The sequence below is a fragment of the Pelmatolapia mariae genome, linkage group LG4 (genome assembly GCF_036321145.2).
Source record: "Pelmatolapia mariae isolate MD_Pm_ZW linkage group LG4, Pm_UMD_F_2, whole genome shotgun sequence".
Taxonomy (NCBI): Eukaryota; Metazoa; Chordata; class Actinopteri; order Cichliformes; family Cichlidae; genus Pelmatolapia; species Pelmatolapia mariae.
Window position 1 is genome coordinate 12,430,845 of NC_086230.1, and position 18,101 is coordinate 12,448,945.

The 18,101-nt window shown below is 42.3% G+C and overlaps 3 protein-coding genes across 5 annotated transcripts in view; 1 reads left to right on the top strand and 2 right to left on the bottom strand.

Annotated features, from left to right (window-relative positions):
- Positions 1-1,491: 1,491 nt before the first annotated feature.
- On the bottom strand, positions 1,492-3,770 carry dctn5 (dynactin 5). The gene is made up of 6 exons (XM_063470568.1): positions 3,613-3,770; positions 3,365-3,433; positions 3,157-3,275; positions 2,851-2,962; positions 2,404-2,506; positions 1,492-2,295 (listed from the first exon to the last, which is right to left on the bottom strand). The coding sequence occupies exons 1-6, from the start codon at positions 3,658-3,660 to the stop codon at positions 2,198-2,200; spliced, it is 549 nt and encodes a 182-aa protein (XP_063326638.1). The 5' UTR covers positions 3,661-3,770; the 3' UTR covers positions 1,492-2,197.
- A 1,570-nt stretch (positions 3,771-5,340) lies between these two features.
- ndufab1b (NADH:ubiquinone oxidoreductase subunit AB1b) lies at positions 5,341-9,096 on the top strand. The gene is made up of 5 exons (XM_063470569.1): positions 5,341-5,547; positions 6,350-6,469; positions 6,786-6,873; positions 8,619-8,732; positions 8,819-9,096. The coding sequence occupies exons 1-4, from the start codon at positions 5,392-5,394 to the stop codon at positions 8,708-8,710; spliced, it is 456 nt and encodes a 151-aa protein (XP_063326639.1). The 5' UTR covers positions 5,341-5,391; the 3' UTR covers positions 8,711-8,732; positions 8,819-9,096.
- Positions 9,097-13,917: 4,821 nt separating this feature from the next.
- LOC134626029 (trinucleotide repeat-containing gene 6A protein-like) overlaps positions 13,918-18,101 on the bottom strand; it is a 33,233-nt gene continuing 29,049 nt past the window's right edge. For all 3 annotated transcript variants that reach the window (XM_063471491.1, XM_063471490.1, XM_063471492.1), the window contains 7 exons: positions 17,834-18,004; positions 17,609-17,749; positions 17,417-17,524; positions 17,073-17,300; positions 16,777-16,847; positions 16,520-16,659; positions 13,918-16,364 (listed from right to left, as the gene is read on the bottom strand). In XM_063471491.1, coding sequence (XP_063327561.1) covers positions 16,016-16,364; positions 16,520-16,659; positions 16,777-16,847; positions 17,073-17,300; positions 17,417-17,524; positions 17,609-17,749; positions 17,834-18,004 — 1,208 coding nt within the window. In that variant the 3' untranslated portion in view covers positions 13,918-16,015. The remainder of the gene's footprint in view (positions 16,365-16,519; positions 16,660-16,776; positions 16,848-17,072; positions 17,301-17,416; positions 17,525-17,608; positions 17,750-17,833; positions 18,005-18,101) is intronic.

Sequence of the window (18,101 nt, forward strand, 5' to 3'; positions counted from 1 at the left end):
TTCTTCCCAAAGGTTTTACTGAAGAGTTTGATAAGAGCAGGATTGTGCCGTCTTTGCAGTCCCACTGTTAAACCTGCGGAGTTGACCCCCGCTCCCCCTCCTCAGATCAGCTTGGGGTCACCCTGTGTTTTCTGTTTCTTCCCTGAGCCAGTCGCAGCCTTCATCCACATTGTTTCATCAGGGTGACTCATGCCACAAAGTCTCTGGAGCCAACACTATCATCAGCTGTTTCTTATTTGTTTAAAAAGGTAATAAATGGCTAATCTATATACTGAACATTTAATTGTTGGTATGATATATGTGGTTCACATTGTAAAGGAAATAAAACCATTGAATCGCAATCGGATTGGCTATGTTTCATTTTAAAAATAAGGACAGCGTTTTCAGAAAGAAGATGCTGTAAAATGGGAATAAAGACAAAACATAAGTTAAAAACAGGCAGTAAGGCCTCTTTGTGCCATTTCCTGTTCTAAATGGTGTGTTCTGTTTTAGTCACGTTTCACAGCAGCACAGCTCTTCTGCTTCAGATGATCTTCACGTCAAACTCATTGCTACATTTCCCTGTCAGTTTGCAGTTCTTTAACTTCGTCAGTAAATAAGCAAAGTATCGAAACTGTTTTTTCCTCTCAAGCATAAATGAGGAGCAGGTTTACGGTGTTAAAAGTTTGGAGACTTAGAAATGTTTCTGTTAACAAAGCTGCTGACACTAACTTGTCATTTAGCTCACCAGGTTGAGCAGATGACTTGCATGCTGTGATAAATATGCAGCTACCGGGGTTAAAGTCCACGCTGGGTCATTTCCTGAGTCTCTTCCTGCTTTCTTGTTTTAATAAAGCAATAATGACCAGAGGCGTCCCTGAAACTTCACGCCTAAAAAGCCACTCATACAAACCACTAGGGGGAGCCAGAGGACAGCGGTAGAATAAACATTTCTACTAGATCAGTGACATCAAATAAATGATTACATCATATAGAGACAACTTTGATCCTGAGTGGGCTGAACTAGTGAAAACCTAAAAACTTCACATTTAATTTGTGAGATATCTTAATATAAGAAAAAGAAGGCAATATTCAACAGTTTGTCTCAGTTTTTATACATGACAAAAAAGGCCTTTTTTAATTTAAAACTAAAAAAAAGTAGTTTTTATATTATAAACTGAAAAAGAGAAACTTGTCTGTAATGTAACCATTTATTACTTAATTATGTTGTTGTAATATGAAAGAAAGCTGTAAAACTGATAAAAATACAGTCTAAAATGTATGCTCTCCTTTGCATTTCCAAAGCAGTCCAGTGGGCCAGATTAGAGTCTTTGCTGGGCCAATCCTGGCACCCAGGCCTTAAGTTTGACACCCCTGTTAATAGATGATCAGCAGGAAACCTTTGCAGATTCTAAATCAGCAGATTGCACGTGCTTTCTCAGGAACATCAGTAAATAAATAACATTACTGTGGTAAAAAACTATAATCGTATAATCCAAAGTAAATGCTCCCAGATAAAGTTAACACCTTTGAGACGTTTGTAGGGTTTTCAGTCATTTACATTTATTCATATGCTTCACTATTTCTGATTTTGTCTCACAGAAAACGGCAGAAGCGAAGCAATGAGGGCCGTCCTCCAAACATAAAAACAATATTAAATACTTGAACAGTTTACAATGACAAAAAAAAAGCAAACAATGAAGAAAATAACAGCCATAGTAAAATTAATGTGTCTTCTGCTGATATGAATGATACGCACGTTCAGCCAACATCCTCAAAGGACTAGTGTTGCTACTGTTTGGTCCGTGGGTGTTCAATATTAAAAGCCGTGTTCTTGCGTCCTTCGTAGCTCCTCCACCTATTCATCCTCATCTGCAGCTGCTCTCAGAGAGCCATCAGGTAAAGACCGCGATGATCAGAGGCCACACGGAGGTCCTCGAGTTTTTCTCCGTGATGCAGTGACAGGGCAAAGCATCAGAATGACATCTAACGGGATTTCATTTTATTTCTCAGAAATTTGGAGCTGCCAACACATGGTAGCTTTGTGCAACTGAATCTGACTTTAATAAATGATGGGGGTTTTTTCGTGGGAAATTAAACTCAAGGCCTCGGGTCGATGAAAGATAAAAGGTGAGCTCTTAAGAGTCTGATGAGAGCCCCCAACGTGTGGCTGGCTGAACAAAGGAAGAGGTCCTGGCTGAGAGTTTAAGAGTGCGACTCATATCTGGCTGAGGGGCATGAACTTCTGGTAGTAACTTTTGGTTACATCAATCATGAGGTCCTGTGTACACTCTGGGAGCTCTCCTGAAAACAGACCTGAGAGAGAGCGAGACAAACGCAGGTAAAGACCAGACAGCTAGAAGAACGAAGACAGAAAAGTAGAAAGATGCTGGTCTATTGATTAGTTGTGTGCGTTTTGCTCACCTGGGCATCCAGAGAAAACGGTGAAAGGTGGCACCACTGTCTCAGGAGGAAGCACGGTGTTGTCTAAGATCTTGCAGCAATCCTTTAGCACACAACGGCGACCCTGCACACATAATGGGAAAAACAAATTTAAACATCATCAAACATCATAAAGTCATGCGCTTTCATGTTTGTTTCTTATTTGTTTAAAAAGAAACAAATAAGAAACAATGAAGTCCCCATTTTTGTGATCCAAATCAACAGTCTGAAAAAAAATGCCAGCTTGTGTTTTTTGTTTATTAATTCAGCCCTCGACTGCCAGCAGAAGGTTGCATGACTGCCATGTGACTGGTTCACCACAGGCAATAAAGACATGCTTTCTGTCTATACCCCCCGCCCCTTCACAGCGATGTCCTTTCACTGCCGAGGAGCTAGCTGTGTGCGTGTGTGAGATTTTATTTCACTCACTATGACACAGTTCTTCCCAATGTGGACGTAGGAACCAATCTGTGCTGCGTTGACCACGCAGTCCTCCTCGATGAAGACGTGGTCTCCAATGTGCAGCGGGAAGAAAGCCACCCTGCAGGGGGGGACAGGGCAGTGATGAGACAATATGCTTTTTCTACTTACCATATTCTCTCCTTTATTCATTTGTACAGTGACTTTAAATATATTTTGAGTGACAATAATTAAAAACAATCTCAAAGCATCTTCATCTTTACCTAGAACATAAAAGCACATGGCTGGCCTGAACGTGTGTCAAAGATACTTTACCCTTTGCTGAACTTTTTGAAAGGTGGTCGAATAACACTCCGGCTTTTCACCACGCAGTGTCTGCCCACCCTGACGTTAGCCAGGTCCCCCCTGATGATGCAGTCATTCATAACAATAGTCTGCAAGAAAGAACATCCAAAGACTAAGCGTTAGCACAGCTGGACACTTTCTATTCACAGTGTCATTTCCAGGTGTGTGTTTTCCTTACTTTGCCGTTCAAGACTATGTTTTGACTCCCACATAGTACCGACTGTCTGCTCACTTTGTTGCCAGAAGCCTGAAATAAAACAACAACCACTGTTAATAATCGTGTGAACGATCGTGTCTGTGTCTGTCCACATAAATGAGCACAAACAACCGTCTCTGCTCTCCGCCCAACGCCCCGTTCACTTTCTGCTTGGACAGATAGCAGGCTACGTTAGCTTAAGCAGCGGTGATTAAAATCCCACACAGTACCGTCTCAATGTACTCCGCTTTGTTGTACAGTATTTCAGACAACTCCATGGCTGGAAACCCGCTGAACTATCAAACAGCGTTTATTATTCTGCGATACTATCTAAAGCATCGATACGGATTTTCTCTATGGGAAGCTCCTTCTCCTTCTTCTCGTCTTCTGCGCAAGCCCGGACGTGACGCCATCAAATAACTTTATTTAAAATATCAGAAATCGAACAAAAAACAGACAATAAATGTGCGCGTGTAAAGCTAAAAAATTAAATACAAATACATAATAATAATAATAAGTAAAGCTTTTATAAACACTGGAATAATTGTCTGTATATTTTGCGATAGTGTCAGGGATTTTTTTATTTTTTATTTTTGCTGTTTTTCTTCTTTTTTAATGATATGGTCTAATCTTGTCTGACATTTTTAAAAATAGGGAGCCACATATTGGTTCTTTGTAAAAAACAACTTACAAAATGTATTATTATTTTATCATAGATATACATATCCATATGTAAGTTTTGTTGTGTTTTTTGTTTAATGAACCCTGAGACAAACAGAAAGGCGGCTCCTCTGTGAAACAGCTCCACGCCGTGGAGGATTGTGATAAAGACTCTGGAGTATCTCCAATGAGACTAAAGACACTGAGAGGGTTAAGCTGGGTTTAACTGAAGTGGTCGCATGAAAAGCTACATGCGCTGTGCAGCACTGATGAGCAAAGTTAAAAACAAGAGTTTTTTTAAACAGCTGGAACCTTTAGAGAGAGGAAGAGCACTTTGGTGTGATTGTGGACACTCGAGGGTTTTCGTCAGAGGATATGTTATTCAGGCAGGTGGGACGGATGTAGAAGAAACAGGAGGATGAAAAGGACTGTCGCTCTTACAAACTGAAGTGTAATCTGCCTGATACCCTGGAGACATCACTGCTACCTGGATCTAGCAATCAAGCAGTCAAAACTACCAGAGGAGGCAGAGAAAAAGCCGACACAGGGGAAAAACACAGAAACACAGCTTAATCCATGTCAGAGAAACTGAGAATAAAAGTTTGTCTTTGTCCATTTTTATTGTCTAATTTGTGTAGACTTTATAACTTCATTTTAGCAGGAGCTCTTATTGTACACCTAAGGGCTGAAAGCAACATCTTCTATACTTGTTTTTGTTTCATATGCACAATCAACGTCTTGTTTTATGAATGTGAAAGTTTCCCAAGACGGACATCATTACTCTCTAAGCATACTATGATGACCTTTTCTAAAAGTTAGATTATTTTTTAGGTTTCCTTCTAATTTAACGCTCCACATCAGTCCAAATCATTCTAGTATATACACTCTGATGTGGATCTGCAGCTCACATAAGGTGCAGGAATATTCGACGTCGTGTGTACACATCCCCGGTGTTCGTTTGGGTTTTTTTACTGGATAAATTAGATGAATTATTTAAAAAATAAACTTTATTGCCACATTCAAATAAGATATGAAGTGGAGCAAGTGTGGTTTTACTCATTTAGATAATCATGAAACGACTTTGTGATCGATTAGTCTTCCCTGGATTGAATCCTTGCTTTTTAACATTTTTATTTTCCAGGTAAATCAAAGTCATTGGCAGTTCCTCAATGCCCATGTGCTCGTGGTGAGAAATGGACGGGGTTTAAATAAAAAAAGGCGCAGATAAAGCGACAAATTAGAAATAAACACAAGGTTTGCACTGTGCGCATGCGCAACGCGGAGCCCTTGACCCGCTTTTCTTCTTCTTCGCCTGGCACGCTGGTAGCTCTCAGTAACTGCTTTCCGTCATGGCGGCTCGTGTCCTGCAGCAGTGTGTCCGCTCCTTCGCTCGGCCCTCGCTGAGGCTTTGTTCCAGTAGCCTCGCATTAAGAGTCACTGCCGCCCCCCGACCTCTCTCCTTCGCCGCAGACAGCCGGAGGACGCGGTGGCTCGTCCAGAGCCGGGTGAGTCTCCGGTAACATTGAACCATCGCGGCCTAGCCGCTGTGACCTACCGATGTCTTTCAGAGCTGCGGGGCCAGCCTAGCCCGCTGAGAGTTCACGGTGTCACACGAGCAGCTTATTTCGCTTTGAACGACTCTGTGTTTTTGTAGCAGAGAAACACGAAACACGTTTCATTTTAAAAACGGAACAGCCATGTTTGCCCTGTTGGTTAGCTAGCTAGTTAGCAAAGTCGGTGATTTCATTGACAGACTTGTGTTGTTGCACTTGCAACTTCATTCTTTAACTTGGCACTGCACGGCTGATTCTGGCTAAACACCGGGTATTAATGTGCAGAAAGGTAGAAGACTGTTGTAGTGCGGATGTTATTGTGTATTACGATAAGTGTGTTTGTATAACACAGGAAAAATGTTACAGGTGTTTTAGCAAGCTGTGTGCAGAATTGTAAGTGAACACTAATGCGCTGATAAATGCGTTTAATTGCAAATTTAGTCAAATGAAACCATAATGCAGTAATTACAGATGAGATAATAAAATCAGCCACACATTAAAAGCTTGAGAAGCAGCACAGATTTCTTCTTGGTCAAAGTTCCGTAAGATTTAAGTTTTATTTTGAAACTTGGATAAACGTTTTCCAGCCTTTACATCTGTACTGTTGCAGTGTACTGGAAGATATTGCATCTTTTCACACTGTATGTAATACACATTCACTTGAGGCAAGCTAATGTACAGGCTGCATGATCACAACCCCCCCACTCCCCTCTGCACTAATAAACTCTTCCTCCTTCTTCTTGGCAATCCTTAGATCCCCTCGGTGGGTGTGCTGTGCCGACAGTACGGAGACCTGCCCCCCCTCACTCTAGAAACCATCAAAGAACGAGTCATGTATGTACTCAAGCTCTACGACAAGATCAACCCAGAGAAGGTGAGAACAACAAGAGACCTTCAGTGAATTCTAGCTGAAACATGTATGAATATAATACATTCACAGGGCATCTGTGAGGTGAAATTAGGCAATCGTGACTCATCCCTGTCCAGAATGGCTCATGGAAATTGTTTTTGAAAAGTTTGCTGATTTTAATGTATTGAATTTAATAACAATCTAAAATTAATACTATCATTCCTCATGTAGATTTGGTTTTATTTTTATTTTAAAGCACCCTGAAATGCCTGTAGTGTTTGTAAGTTTCTGTATAAGTAAGCTTGAATTTCTAACCCTCGGGTTGGTTTCTGTTCCACAGCTGCAGACGAGCTCTCACTTCATGAAAGATTTGGGTTTGGACAGCTTGGACCAGGTGGAGATCATCATGGCCATGGAAGATGAGTTTGGTGAGAGCAAACCTCTTTATACTGCATAGAAAACTATTCCAAACTGTGGCTCTAGGCATTAAGTCAGCAAAAGAGATGTTTCTGACTCCTACGATGCCTGAAGTGCAGAATGTGACTGCTGTTGTACAGCCACAGTGGGAGTATGTGGATATGAAACATCAGTCTTGCAGTCTTCCTGCCTGTTGAGCGTCTGCAGTGCTGCCAAGTTTGTCTTCAGAGGGTAAATGTGACACTCTGTGTGGACGTCCCACATAAAGCAGGATATGCTCAGATTATATCCTGTGGTAGAAACACTGTAGTACACATCATTCTACAGTATTTATTTGTTGGATTTATCTTGAAAATTGATTTAGAAGGTGAATGAAGGTTGCAGTTTGTTGGTTTTTACTTTTTGACTTGTAATAATTCAGCTGATTTATATAATCTGTTTGGGAAGTAAATTTTAAACAGGGGTGGCTGTGGATCAGGAGCTGGAGCAGGCATTCTGCTAATTAGTAGGTTGGTGGTTTGATCCGAAGCATCTTTGGGAAAGCTACTGAACCCGAAACTTCAGTGTGTTTATTGGAGTGTGAATGAGGCGTGCTGTATAAAGTGCTGTTAGTGCTCTGAGAGAGAAGAAGAGTGCTCTATAAGAATCAGTCCATTTAGCATGAGTGCTTGCAGGGGCGTCAGTGGTGACTTCTTAGTCAAATTGCAGATTTGATAACTGTACACCAGGACTAATGCACTTCCATACAAGGTCAGGTGTTCTTCAAGAGGCCAAGGAGTTTGCAAAGAAAAGCGTCTGGACTTCTTTAAGTTGCTTGAAGACGTTTCACCTCTCATCCGAGAAGCTTCTTCAGTTCTAAGGTCAAATGGCCGAGAGTCCCAGATTTAAACCCAGTGGGAGTATCCCCCCAAAGAGGGACAAAGGACCTCCTGATGATCCTCTAATCACATGAGCCAAGGTGTGAAAGCGGGTGTGGGACCTAATCAGCCAGGGTTTCGGGTGAGCTCATTGTGAAACCTGGCCCCACCTTCTCATGTGAATTCCTGAGGTCAGATGGCCCAGGATGTGAGTGGGCATTAAGGTGTCTGGGGAGGGAACTCAAAACTGGATTATAGATGGCAGACAGTTGGTGTCGTAAGCCACCGCCTCTGTTCATAGATGGCCTCTTTCAAACCATCTGTCCTCTCTGTCCAAAATGTGAACATTGGCATCCTCGAAAGAGTGACCTTTATCCTTAAGATGCAGATGGACTGCTGAGTCTTGTCCTGTGGAGGAATGCCCAGACCTCTACATTGGAGAGACCAAACAGCCACTTCACAAGCGCATGGCACAACATAGAAGAGCCACCTCCACAGGACAAGACTTTTCTTTGCAAACTCCTTTGACTACGATGTCCTGGATGACTGAGAACCTTCACAGACATGTTCTTCAAGAGGTTAAAGGAAGTCCTTTCAGAGCCTTTATTTGTCTAAACCTCTGATGTCCTGGGCGGGTCTAAAGTATGCTGAGAACAGGGTTCCAGAGTCATTTTTGGCAGTTAGCAGAAAGTTTAAATCAGAATCAGGACTTTTTTTTTCTTATTTTGATCAGTGCAGTGAAGATAATAGACTAACAGCTTTTAATGTGTGACCTACAGTTGAGGACGTAGTGTTTGTGACCATCTGTGCAGAAAGCCACTTATTCGTCCAGCATTATCGATGCATGTCACATGGCTTCTTTAGCACACGCCGTAACCAATAACTTGTTTGTGCCGCAGGCTTTGAGATCCCAGATGCAGAAGCAGAGAAGTTGATGACTCCTGAGGAGATCGTACAGTACATCGCAGACAAGAAAGACGTTTATGAGTAATCTGCTCTGTAGCACACCAGAGGCAAGTCACCATCAGGCCCCGTTTTCTGTCTTTGGTCACACGCTGTTGTGTCGGTGCTCAATTTATATTCCTTTGTGCCCAGATAGGGTCACCTCCACCCACCCAACAGGAAGTTCTTGTGAAGCAGATGGGCGCCAAACAGTTTCCTACTTCATCAACTCGTGTCCATTATGGCGACGTTGGCTTCAGCTGTCTCGTGTTTGACTGTATTTAAATGAACATGTTCAGGAGAGCTTGGAGATAAAAAAAATTCAATATTAAACAAGATTATATCACTGGTTTGATTTATTGTTCTCATTTCAGCTCTGCCCTGTGGTCCCATGTACAATTTGTCATTAATAGATCAATAAAGACACACATTGTACGCTTCCGTGTCTGCTGTTACTCCGCTTTGGGTCCAGTAAAAAGGAAGGACCCAGATTCAGCTGCAGTTCTTTTAGTTGATGTTTCCACTGGCTGGGATTTGCGATAACTATCCATCTATTTTCATTTCTCATCTACTTTGGGTTGTAGGCAGACTGAAGCTTGATGGTGGGAGGCTCACACACCACCTGCATCCACTACTGACCTGTCAAAGGAAAAAAGCTCCCAAAAATACAGCTTTAGGAACCACAGGCTTATATACTTGACTGTATATAAAGCTGAAATAGCTCCACATCATTAATCAGTAAATACTTTAAACATACAAAGAGCTTTCATCTGCAGAACCAGAAGATTAACTTTAGCTCCACTGAGCTGCTGGTGGATGCGTTCCCCATCAGCAGCTCAGATAAATCTGTTTTCTCTAGGCCAGGGGTCTCCAACTCCAGTCCTCAAGAGCTACTGTCTGCACACCTGATTAAAATAAATGGCTTGTTATCAAACCTGATGACATGCTTAAAATGTTAATCAACCATTTGATTCAGCTGCATTGGGAGTACGGATGCATTTAAAAACTGCAGGACAGTAGCTGTTGAGGACGGGAGTTGGAGACCGCTGTTCTATGCAATAACCCTGTTAGTGCACTGATTTAAAGGTAAGCTTCATGTTCCCTCACTCTTTACCTTGTAAGATGAGGACAAATAAAACTACAATAAAGAAAATTCTTTAGTTTTAATCTTGTGTCCACACATGAAGAATGAGGTGCCATTGTTGCAGGATGTCCACACAGCTGGGACCGAAGTGTTTTTATTTCAGTACCCGACCTGAGCCCTAACAAATGCACCTTTACAAAAAAAATGTAACCCTTTAAAGCGTGGCCAATTAAATAATTGCCAGAAAATTCTATTGTGTGCTTTGTGAACCTCCTGATGAAAAATTAAAATATAAAGTAAAAAAAAAAATGCAATTTTATCATATCTGATACATCGGGTATGTTTTTGTGGTGCAACTTTTTTTTTTTGTAAAAGGGAAAAAACCAAAAATGTAGAAGTCTCAAAAACTTGCGTATAAAATATGATACTTTGGTTTAAAGGGTCAAAAATAAACTCACAACTAACACGTTTACACAATAAGAAATAAAATTAGCAAACCCACTGTGGGAGTTTACCGAAACTGAATTCTTTCAATCTAAGACAGATTTCTATAAACCAGACCAAATTTAAAGCTTTTCTTAGAGTAACCAAAGCATTCAGAGGGCTTTAAAATCCTGATGTCACAGGAAACATCACCTTGTCTTGAGAGGTTGTCCAAGCAAACAAAAGCAGCAGCTACTTTCAGCTGCTCACTCGTTTACAGCAGCATGTCTGCGTCTCCTGAAGCCAGAGATGTTGTTGGGAGCACGAAGCAGAAGTTTTCAGTCACACGTAGAGAAATAAAGACTCTGGGAGGCGGCCGCTGTGTGTTAGTCTTTTATTGAGGGTTGTACCCAAGTTATACAGCTTTGTATGCTGGCTGCAGAAGCCAGCGGGTTACAAACAGTAATTCAGTATACGAGTACAGCCAACAGAAGACCTACTACTCACTACTCTACACCTTAGTACAGATTCTCTTAAGAGCAGTAAAATCCAGAAGAAAATAAAGAGGAAAAAAAATACAGAACAAACCAAGCAACAAAAGGAAGGAGAATAAAAGGATTAAAATGAAACCAAACAAGTAGACAGCATCAGAGGAGACATTCATTATTAGAGCACACTGGAGTTGGTTTTTTATACCATTAATATCAGGCGACTTCGTTTATTTTGTCAATTTTTATACCCATACAAATAAAGATTGTCCTTCAAAAAGTGCAGATTCCACCGAAGTTTAAAGATAAAATCCTTTGATGACCCGAGGAAGACATTTGAAAATAAAAAGGTACTTCCTGTTTTTGTTTGCAAGAGAGGAAGACGCCCCCCCTCGTTGATTATAGACACTGTACGATTATATTCTCATATATATATTTTATATATAGTTTCAACAGTCTCCCAAAGCGATGTGCATAATAGGTTTACAGGTGATCCAACTACACACTGGATTGATAGAATCTCTATAAAAAGAAAAAAAAAGCACTGTAGTCGTGTAAAATTTGCAGTTTCACCGGCCTCGCTCGAGCTGCGAGAAAAATCGACAAAAATGGACTTTTGCAAATCTTAACCTGTCCTCCTCCTCCTGCTACAACTGGCCCGCCGTTTGCTAGGTAATAAAGGTTTTTCAGTTTGTATTATTATTATTAGTAGCTGTACTTAGCTGTACAATTTAACGATGGCACGACACGTTTGAGGAATATTAGTGGGAATCCCATTTCAGCGGTGTTTACTCATTTTTTTTGGGAATTTTTTTGTTTGTTTTTGTTTTATTTAAAGACAGGGGAAAAAAAAAGAAGAAAAACCCAAGGTGGACATGGAAGCCTGGGTTCAAACACTCCACTGCATAGTCTCTCTGAGCGACACCCACCCTTTCCCCTGATAAACCCACCCTTCCCTCCCCGCCCGCCCACATCTTTGTGCTGGTTAGACTAAAGCTTTTCAGGGTTTGTTTGTGTGTTCATACTAAATGTAAAACGACAAAAAAAAAAAAGACAGCAGATTCTCACAGTTTTTGTATTTTTTCTTTTTTGTTTGTTTTTTTTTTTGTTTGTTTTTTTCTGTTTTTCCTGTCAAAAAAATAAGCCTTAGCGCTTTTTGATCGACTGTAGGAGCCGTCAGGTGTGTTATGATATAATATAGCATTTACTCACAGGATATTTAAGTCAAGAGAAACACAAAAAAGTCACATTATTTTTTTCTTAAACATTAAAAAGTAGTAGAGTATCACCAGCCAGCTTCCCTCCTGCCCGCTACTTCCTTTTCCTTTCCTTCCCCTCGTCTGGCCCTGTCGGGAAGCTGCTTGGCAGCCCTGGGGATTGTACATTGCTCGTGGTGGTTTTCACTTTACTAAAAAGGTTTTCCTCACATCATCCTTTTGCAAATGACTTTTTTAATTTTTTTTTTTTTTTTTTTTAAATCTTCAAGCATTTAATATTGTCCAGCTTTTTAAGTACACGTATGCACACGTACACAACTACAACCAAACAACAACAAAAAAGGATTTATCCCTTTCCTTCCCTCCCTCCTCGATTTGGCATGATGATGTATTCACACACACACACACACACACACACACACACACACACACACACACACACACACACAAACAGTCTCACGCAGGCTGACAGTAGATACAAACACGATTATGGAACCAAAACAGTAACAACATTATTGAGAGGCGTTTTCCAGACGTTGCTTGTCCCTTCTCTAACAGCACAGCAATGCTGCCACCTGAGCTGCTGATCTGGGGTCAGCCTTTGTCCCGGTAATAGTTAAAAGAAAAAAGGATACTGAGGATGGACAAAGCTGCTCTCAAATCAGCGCCAGGAACGACAGCGCTGCCAAAAATCAGAATGAACAAAGTGTAAAGTAATGTCATTGAGCAGTAAGGGAATATAGACAGTTTAGAGCCCACCCTCCCCTCCCCCCCGCCTCAGACCTCCTGTCAGTTATGAGTCTCCTCTCCCTGTAGTTAAGCTTAGGAGTTGGAGAGGAGGAGCTGATCCTGGATAAGCCGGCGAGGAGGCAAAAGTGCAACCCTTTGTCCCTGAAAAGCCAGGAAGAAGCAGCCAATCGCGAGTCGCGTCCCCTCCTCGCCTCGTTTCAGTCAAACGACACCACGGCAGCAGTGACTGCTGCTCAATTTCTCAAAAAAAATAAAAAAAATAAAACATTTTTTACAAAAATTTCTTTTGTTGCCCCTCATCCACGTTTGAGGCTGCGCTGTCTTTTATACTTTTACAAACCGTTTCAGCTACATTCAGGCCCAGCTCAGAGCCGGAGGTGCACCAACCAAGGGAGACCAACAAAGCACCATCTTCTCGAATCACAGTACATACACGCGCACGCACACACGCACACACTCTACCCTGTCAAATACTCACAGGCGCACCTTCTCCATCAGAGAGACCTGAAAATCTAAACATCTGTCTCAGCTTTGCTTTCGGCCTTTTTCCTCTAAAATCCACCCAAGTGCAAAATCCAAGGCTCCTCAGTTCAACGTGTCAGACTAAAACTAACAACAACAACAAAAAAAAGCTCAGATGTTCCACTTGATAACAACTGTTCAACACAACGACAACAAATACAAATAAGAGATATATGTAAGTATGTATTTATATATATATATATATATATTTATAAGCAAAGAGATCTGGAATTAAGTAAACTAATTTTTTTGTATGATTGAATTATTTGGTAGAGAGCGGTTCAATACTGGCACACACCACTGTCAAGTCTGGCTAATACTCAAGGTTCTGTCTCACTGCGTTTGCTTTGAAGTTGTTAAATATTCACGGGCTAAGCTTAAAAAATAAAAAACTAAAGCTTCTAGTACTTCTGAAATAAAAACCTACATGAGAGAGGAGGACTGGGGGGGGGGGGGGGGGCGACACGCACAAACACGATGAAGAAAGGATAATTAAGGTCCATGGCTTCGCTAATGCTGACTCGTCGTTCATGCACCCCTCTGACACTTCTCCCCCCCCCCACGACCCTAACAAACAAATTGTGCATCAAAGTAACTAAACAATCACTGGTAGATAAATCTGTTATTCTCTTGTTGTGAAGAAAAACGCCACTGGTGGATTTTACATTCACGCTGTTCTCACACAAAACCTCCACAATTCACATTCTCACACACACACACACACACACACACACACACACGTACGTCAGGAACTTCAGATGAGTACCCCACCCTCCCCCCCTTTGCCCCAAAGGAAAGAAAATAAAACAGTACAATACAATCATATTCATTTTGTAAACAGGTAGAAGCCACTTGACTTGTTGTTGCATCTTCGGACACAATTAGGATCAAGGCAATGAAATGTGGACGACTTTTTTTACTGTTAAAATATTTTCTTCAACCAAAACGAGAGTTATTTTGTTTTTTTTGGATTTTTGTTTTTCTCTTCGTTCCATTTTTTTTTCAAAACACCATTTGTGGCAATGAGAGAAATTAAAAAAAGAAAAGCGAGTAATGTTTGTTAAACAGCTAAAACATTGTGACACATGGTAGAAGAGGGAGAAAAAAATAAAAAATAAACGCCTCTCAGTAGGCCATGTGAATGCGAGAGGCTACAGTATGCATAGATACAGAGTCGCCTTTCTCTTGGTTTATAAGTCTGACGAGACACGACGATTTCCCCGCTCACAGTCACGCGCTCACGCATTAAACGATCCCCACTCTTGATTTTTTTTAAACATCAGTGGAGTGAAGGAGGAGGAAGAGTAGGAGGAGAGGGAATGTCCGGGAGTGTCCTCGACCTCCCCCTCCCCGCACACCTCACCTCCCTCCCTCAAAAGACAGCATATTGAAAGCAGTGTGTTGAGCTTCTCCAGCTTAAAGCAGTTATTTGGCAGAGAGAGAGAGAGAAAGAGAACAAAAACAAAACAAACTTACAGACCTTTACATAGTTTTCAGTGCTAGAAGTTGTATTTTCCTTTCCTACAAGGAGTAGTAGTTTTTTTCTTTAATTCAAACTACAAGGGGGGAAAACTGGCTTGATTTCCTGAGAACCATTGCTGGTTATTTAGCAGACAAAAAGAGGAATAGTTCAAAATAACCAACGCCATGGCCAAAAAACACTGATCCGAATTCCCAGAGTTACAAAGCATCGTCTTCATCCTCAGTAAGAGTTGTTGTTTGTTTGTTTTTTTTTTAACTTTTTCTGTTTTTAAAAATTTTTATCTTTTTTTTTTTAAAGCGTTTTTAAAATTTTTTTGTGCATTTTTTAAAATTTTATTCCATCTTCTCTTTAAAATGAAGAATGAACACACTTTCTGCCTCCCAAGTCTTGTAAACAAGAGGTTGCAGTGTGGCACCTCCAAAACATTGAAAGCCTATTCTGAAAGTGCTGTTCCCCCCCCCCCCTCTAAAACCTGCCTGCCAGGGGGCTAATGAGAAAGGGAGGGAGGGGGAGGGGCTTGCTAGATAGACACCGCCTCCCTATATTAGGGTGGGCGGGGCTTACTAGTCCCAGCTGCGGCTACAGTCCTTTGCACTGCAGAGCTCAACTTTCTTTAGTTTTAAAACAAAATTGGTGCAATACTTTTAATGTCACTTGAACTATCACCAGATAATCATCCTAAGTCAGGTTTAATTCTTTAACTATCTGTTGATCTTGAACTCCACGACAACGCAGTAAGGTAGGCGTGCCAAGGCAGAGAGGAGCGCACACGTACTCATTCACAGCTCGCGCGCACACACACACACAGTAATTCTCACAAACACACACAGTAAGGACCTCAATGAGTAAACAGCTACACTGGAAAAAACTGGCTGCTCCCTCTATATTGCAGATTATACTGAGAAAAAAAACAACACATTCAGTGCAAAGTTAAAAAAGCTCATACTCCAACATTGTCAGCAAACAAATGCAAAAAAAAAGTAAAACAAAAAAATAAAATGTTAAAAAGAATTGGAATTCAAATAAACATGACGAATGAAACAAAAAATATATATAATAATAATGAGCTCGATTGAAGCTTTTTTTCGGTCTGAAAGAGCACTACCTGGAGGCAAATATCCATCCGTTCACATTATAGAATTGGCCTGCATGATTCAAGTATTCCGACTGATATGTTTTTGGGCTAAAACAAAGTGGACATATGTGCAGAGAGAGAAACGTAACTTGTTTTCCACAGGGGAGACCCCGTTTTGTTGAATATCTTGTAAATGAGAAAGAGTCCAACTAGTGCCATTGCATTTATAGAACTACATTTGTGTCTCTATTCTGCTGATTATTGATAATTCTCTACTGACCCTTCCCCGAGCCTGTTTCACTGGCAGGCAGCTCACATGGAGTCCCCGCCCCCTGTCAGGTGATCCACTGGGAGGAAGGAGGTGATTGAAGAAGGGCTGCTGATCCTCCCTGCCTCGGTGCCACTAGGGGTCCCCCACAGGCTACTGGAATAGTTGGGCCCACCCCAGAGGGAGGAGCTGTGGAGGTCGCTGCTGTTCCACTGGTTGGGTTCAGAAGCGCGGCTTGGAAAGGGGTGAGACTGATCCATTCTGCTCTGAGAGGAGCCGAGGGTCTGCCAGCCAGAGGAGGGAGTGGCCATTGACTGCCCTTGTGCAAAGAAACGGCTGATTTCCTCCTCGCTGGCAAACTCAGCCAGAATAGTAGTGTTCCCCAAAACACACCTGCAGTAACAGAGCAGGTTAGACAAGAGTGAGACTTTTTGTCTGTACACAACATCATATGGCTCTTTTTCCATCCATTTAAACAGCCAACTGTCCACTACTGCAATTCCCCACTTAATTTTGGGAGTGCCCGTATTTGCGTGTGATGGTCTTACATGTGCAGGCTCTTCTGGGCCTTAGCGGCCTCATCCTTGGAGCTGTAGCATACCACAGCGTTACCATGTGGCAGGTTGAGGTGGAATGTGATCAGAGGGCCGTGCTGCATGCACAGAGTCCTCAATGTAGAGCCGTCAATCTGGAAGAAGGGGAAAGAAAAGTTGAGTTAAACAGGGGAAGTGATAAGAGGTGAAAAATATGTGAAAAAATGGAAGTAATGATTGTGATAACGTTAACAGAATGAAAGTACAACTACCTGAGGTGTGAGATTTTTCAGAACGAGCCACTGGGTTCTCCCTGAGCTGCTGCTGTCACCCCAACTGGAACCTGTCAATACATACACCATAGAGTCAATCATCAGCTGGGATAGGATGCTAAAGCTGGTTTTGTGGTCAAGTTGAGGCTGCACAGGAGAGGAGCCGTGCATTTTAAAATTTATCGCAAGCTTCTCTATACAGTCTTGAAATCTTTTGAAAACAAACAAAAAAAAACAACCCCTGTTCTGCTCATTTTGCAGCATGGAATTAAGGTTAAAGGGTGTGCTTCTCTTACCAGGCGTGTATCTGGACTCAGCGGTGCTCCAGCCCCCCAGCCTCAGGGCAGAACCATCCCAGCCAGAGGAGGCAGGGCTGGGCTTCTGGCTGGTGAGGCCAGGCGGTGGTCTGGAGGGGGCCGCCACAGACAGCGCCTTGGGAGGCAGGGGGACCTTCCAAAGCTCATGAGCTAGGGAGGAGTTTGACACACTGCTGCCGGGAGACCACTTTGACTCACTGGGTCTGGCTGCAAGGCGAGAACAGAAAAACAAAACCCGTTTAACAAAGATTTTCAAGTTTACAATGAATAAATGAGGTAAAGAAAACATTTAAACTTCACTAAAGCAGAGCCAAACTACACACCTGAAGTGCTTTGTGCTGTACTGGTGAGGGAACCGCTGTGGCTGGAGGCACGAATGGATGACCAGGCACTGTTAGAAGGCATCGTGGTGTTCAGTGATGAGGATGGCCCTGGAAACATCAGCAGGAGGCGTCAGTGTGGGTCTGTGCTACCATTACAGTTATTGGGAGGGATATGGCATGTGCGTGGCCTACCGTTGTTCCTGTCCCTGAGGTGGTCTGTGTCGCGGACGGTGTTGATGGAGAGGTTGTTGATGACACTGCCGGGGGTCACATAAGGGTCAGTCTCAGGGTCAATGTTGGGGTAACCTTTCCAAGGCTCCCCGGGCCGGAACTCTGAGAACAAAAAACACATGCAGACATCAGCAGGGTTCAAAGCAAACACTTCGGGGATTCTGGTGGATTTAAAGGCGTCTGTACCTGGGGGCCAGGTGACAGTGTTTCCATGGGGCGGGGGGGAGTTGGCACGAGGTGGCCAGCCATCGCCCACCGAGCCCATTGATTGGCCGGGAGGACTCAGGGGAGAGGGGCCAGGAGAAATTAAGTCATAGAAGGAGGAGTCCTCCAGACGCAGCCCAGACGACATAGCACCTGTGGGACAAACACAAACATATAAACCATTAAAGCCACAGTTTAAAATATGCAGTGAGAAAAAGTGTGGGGATGCTTTAGTCACTTTAAAAACCAA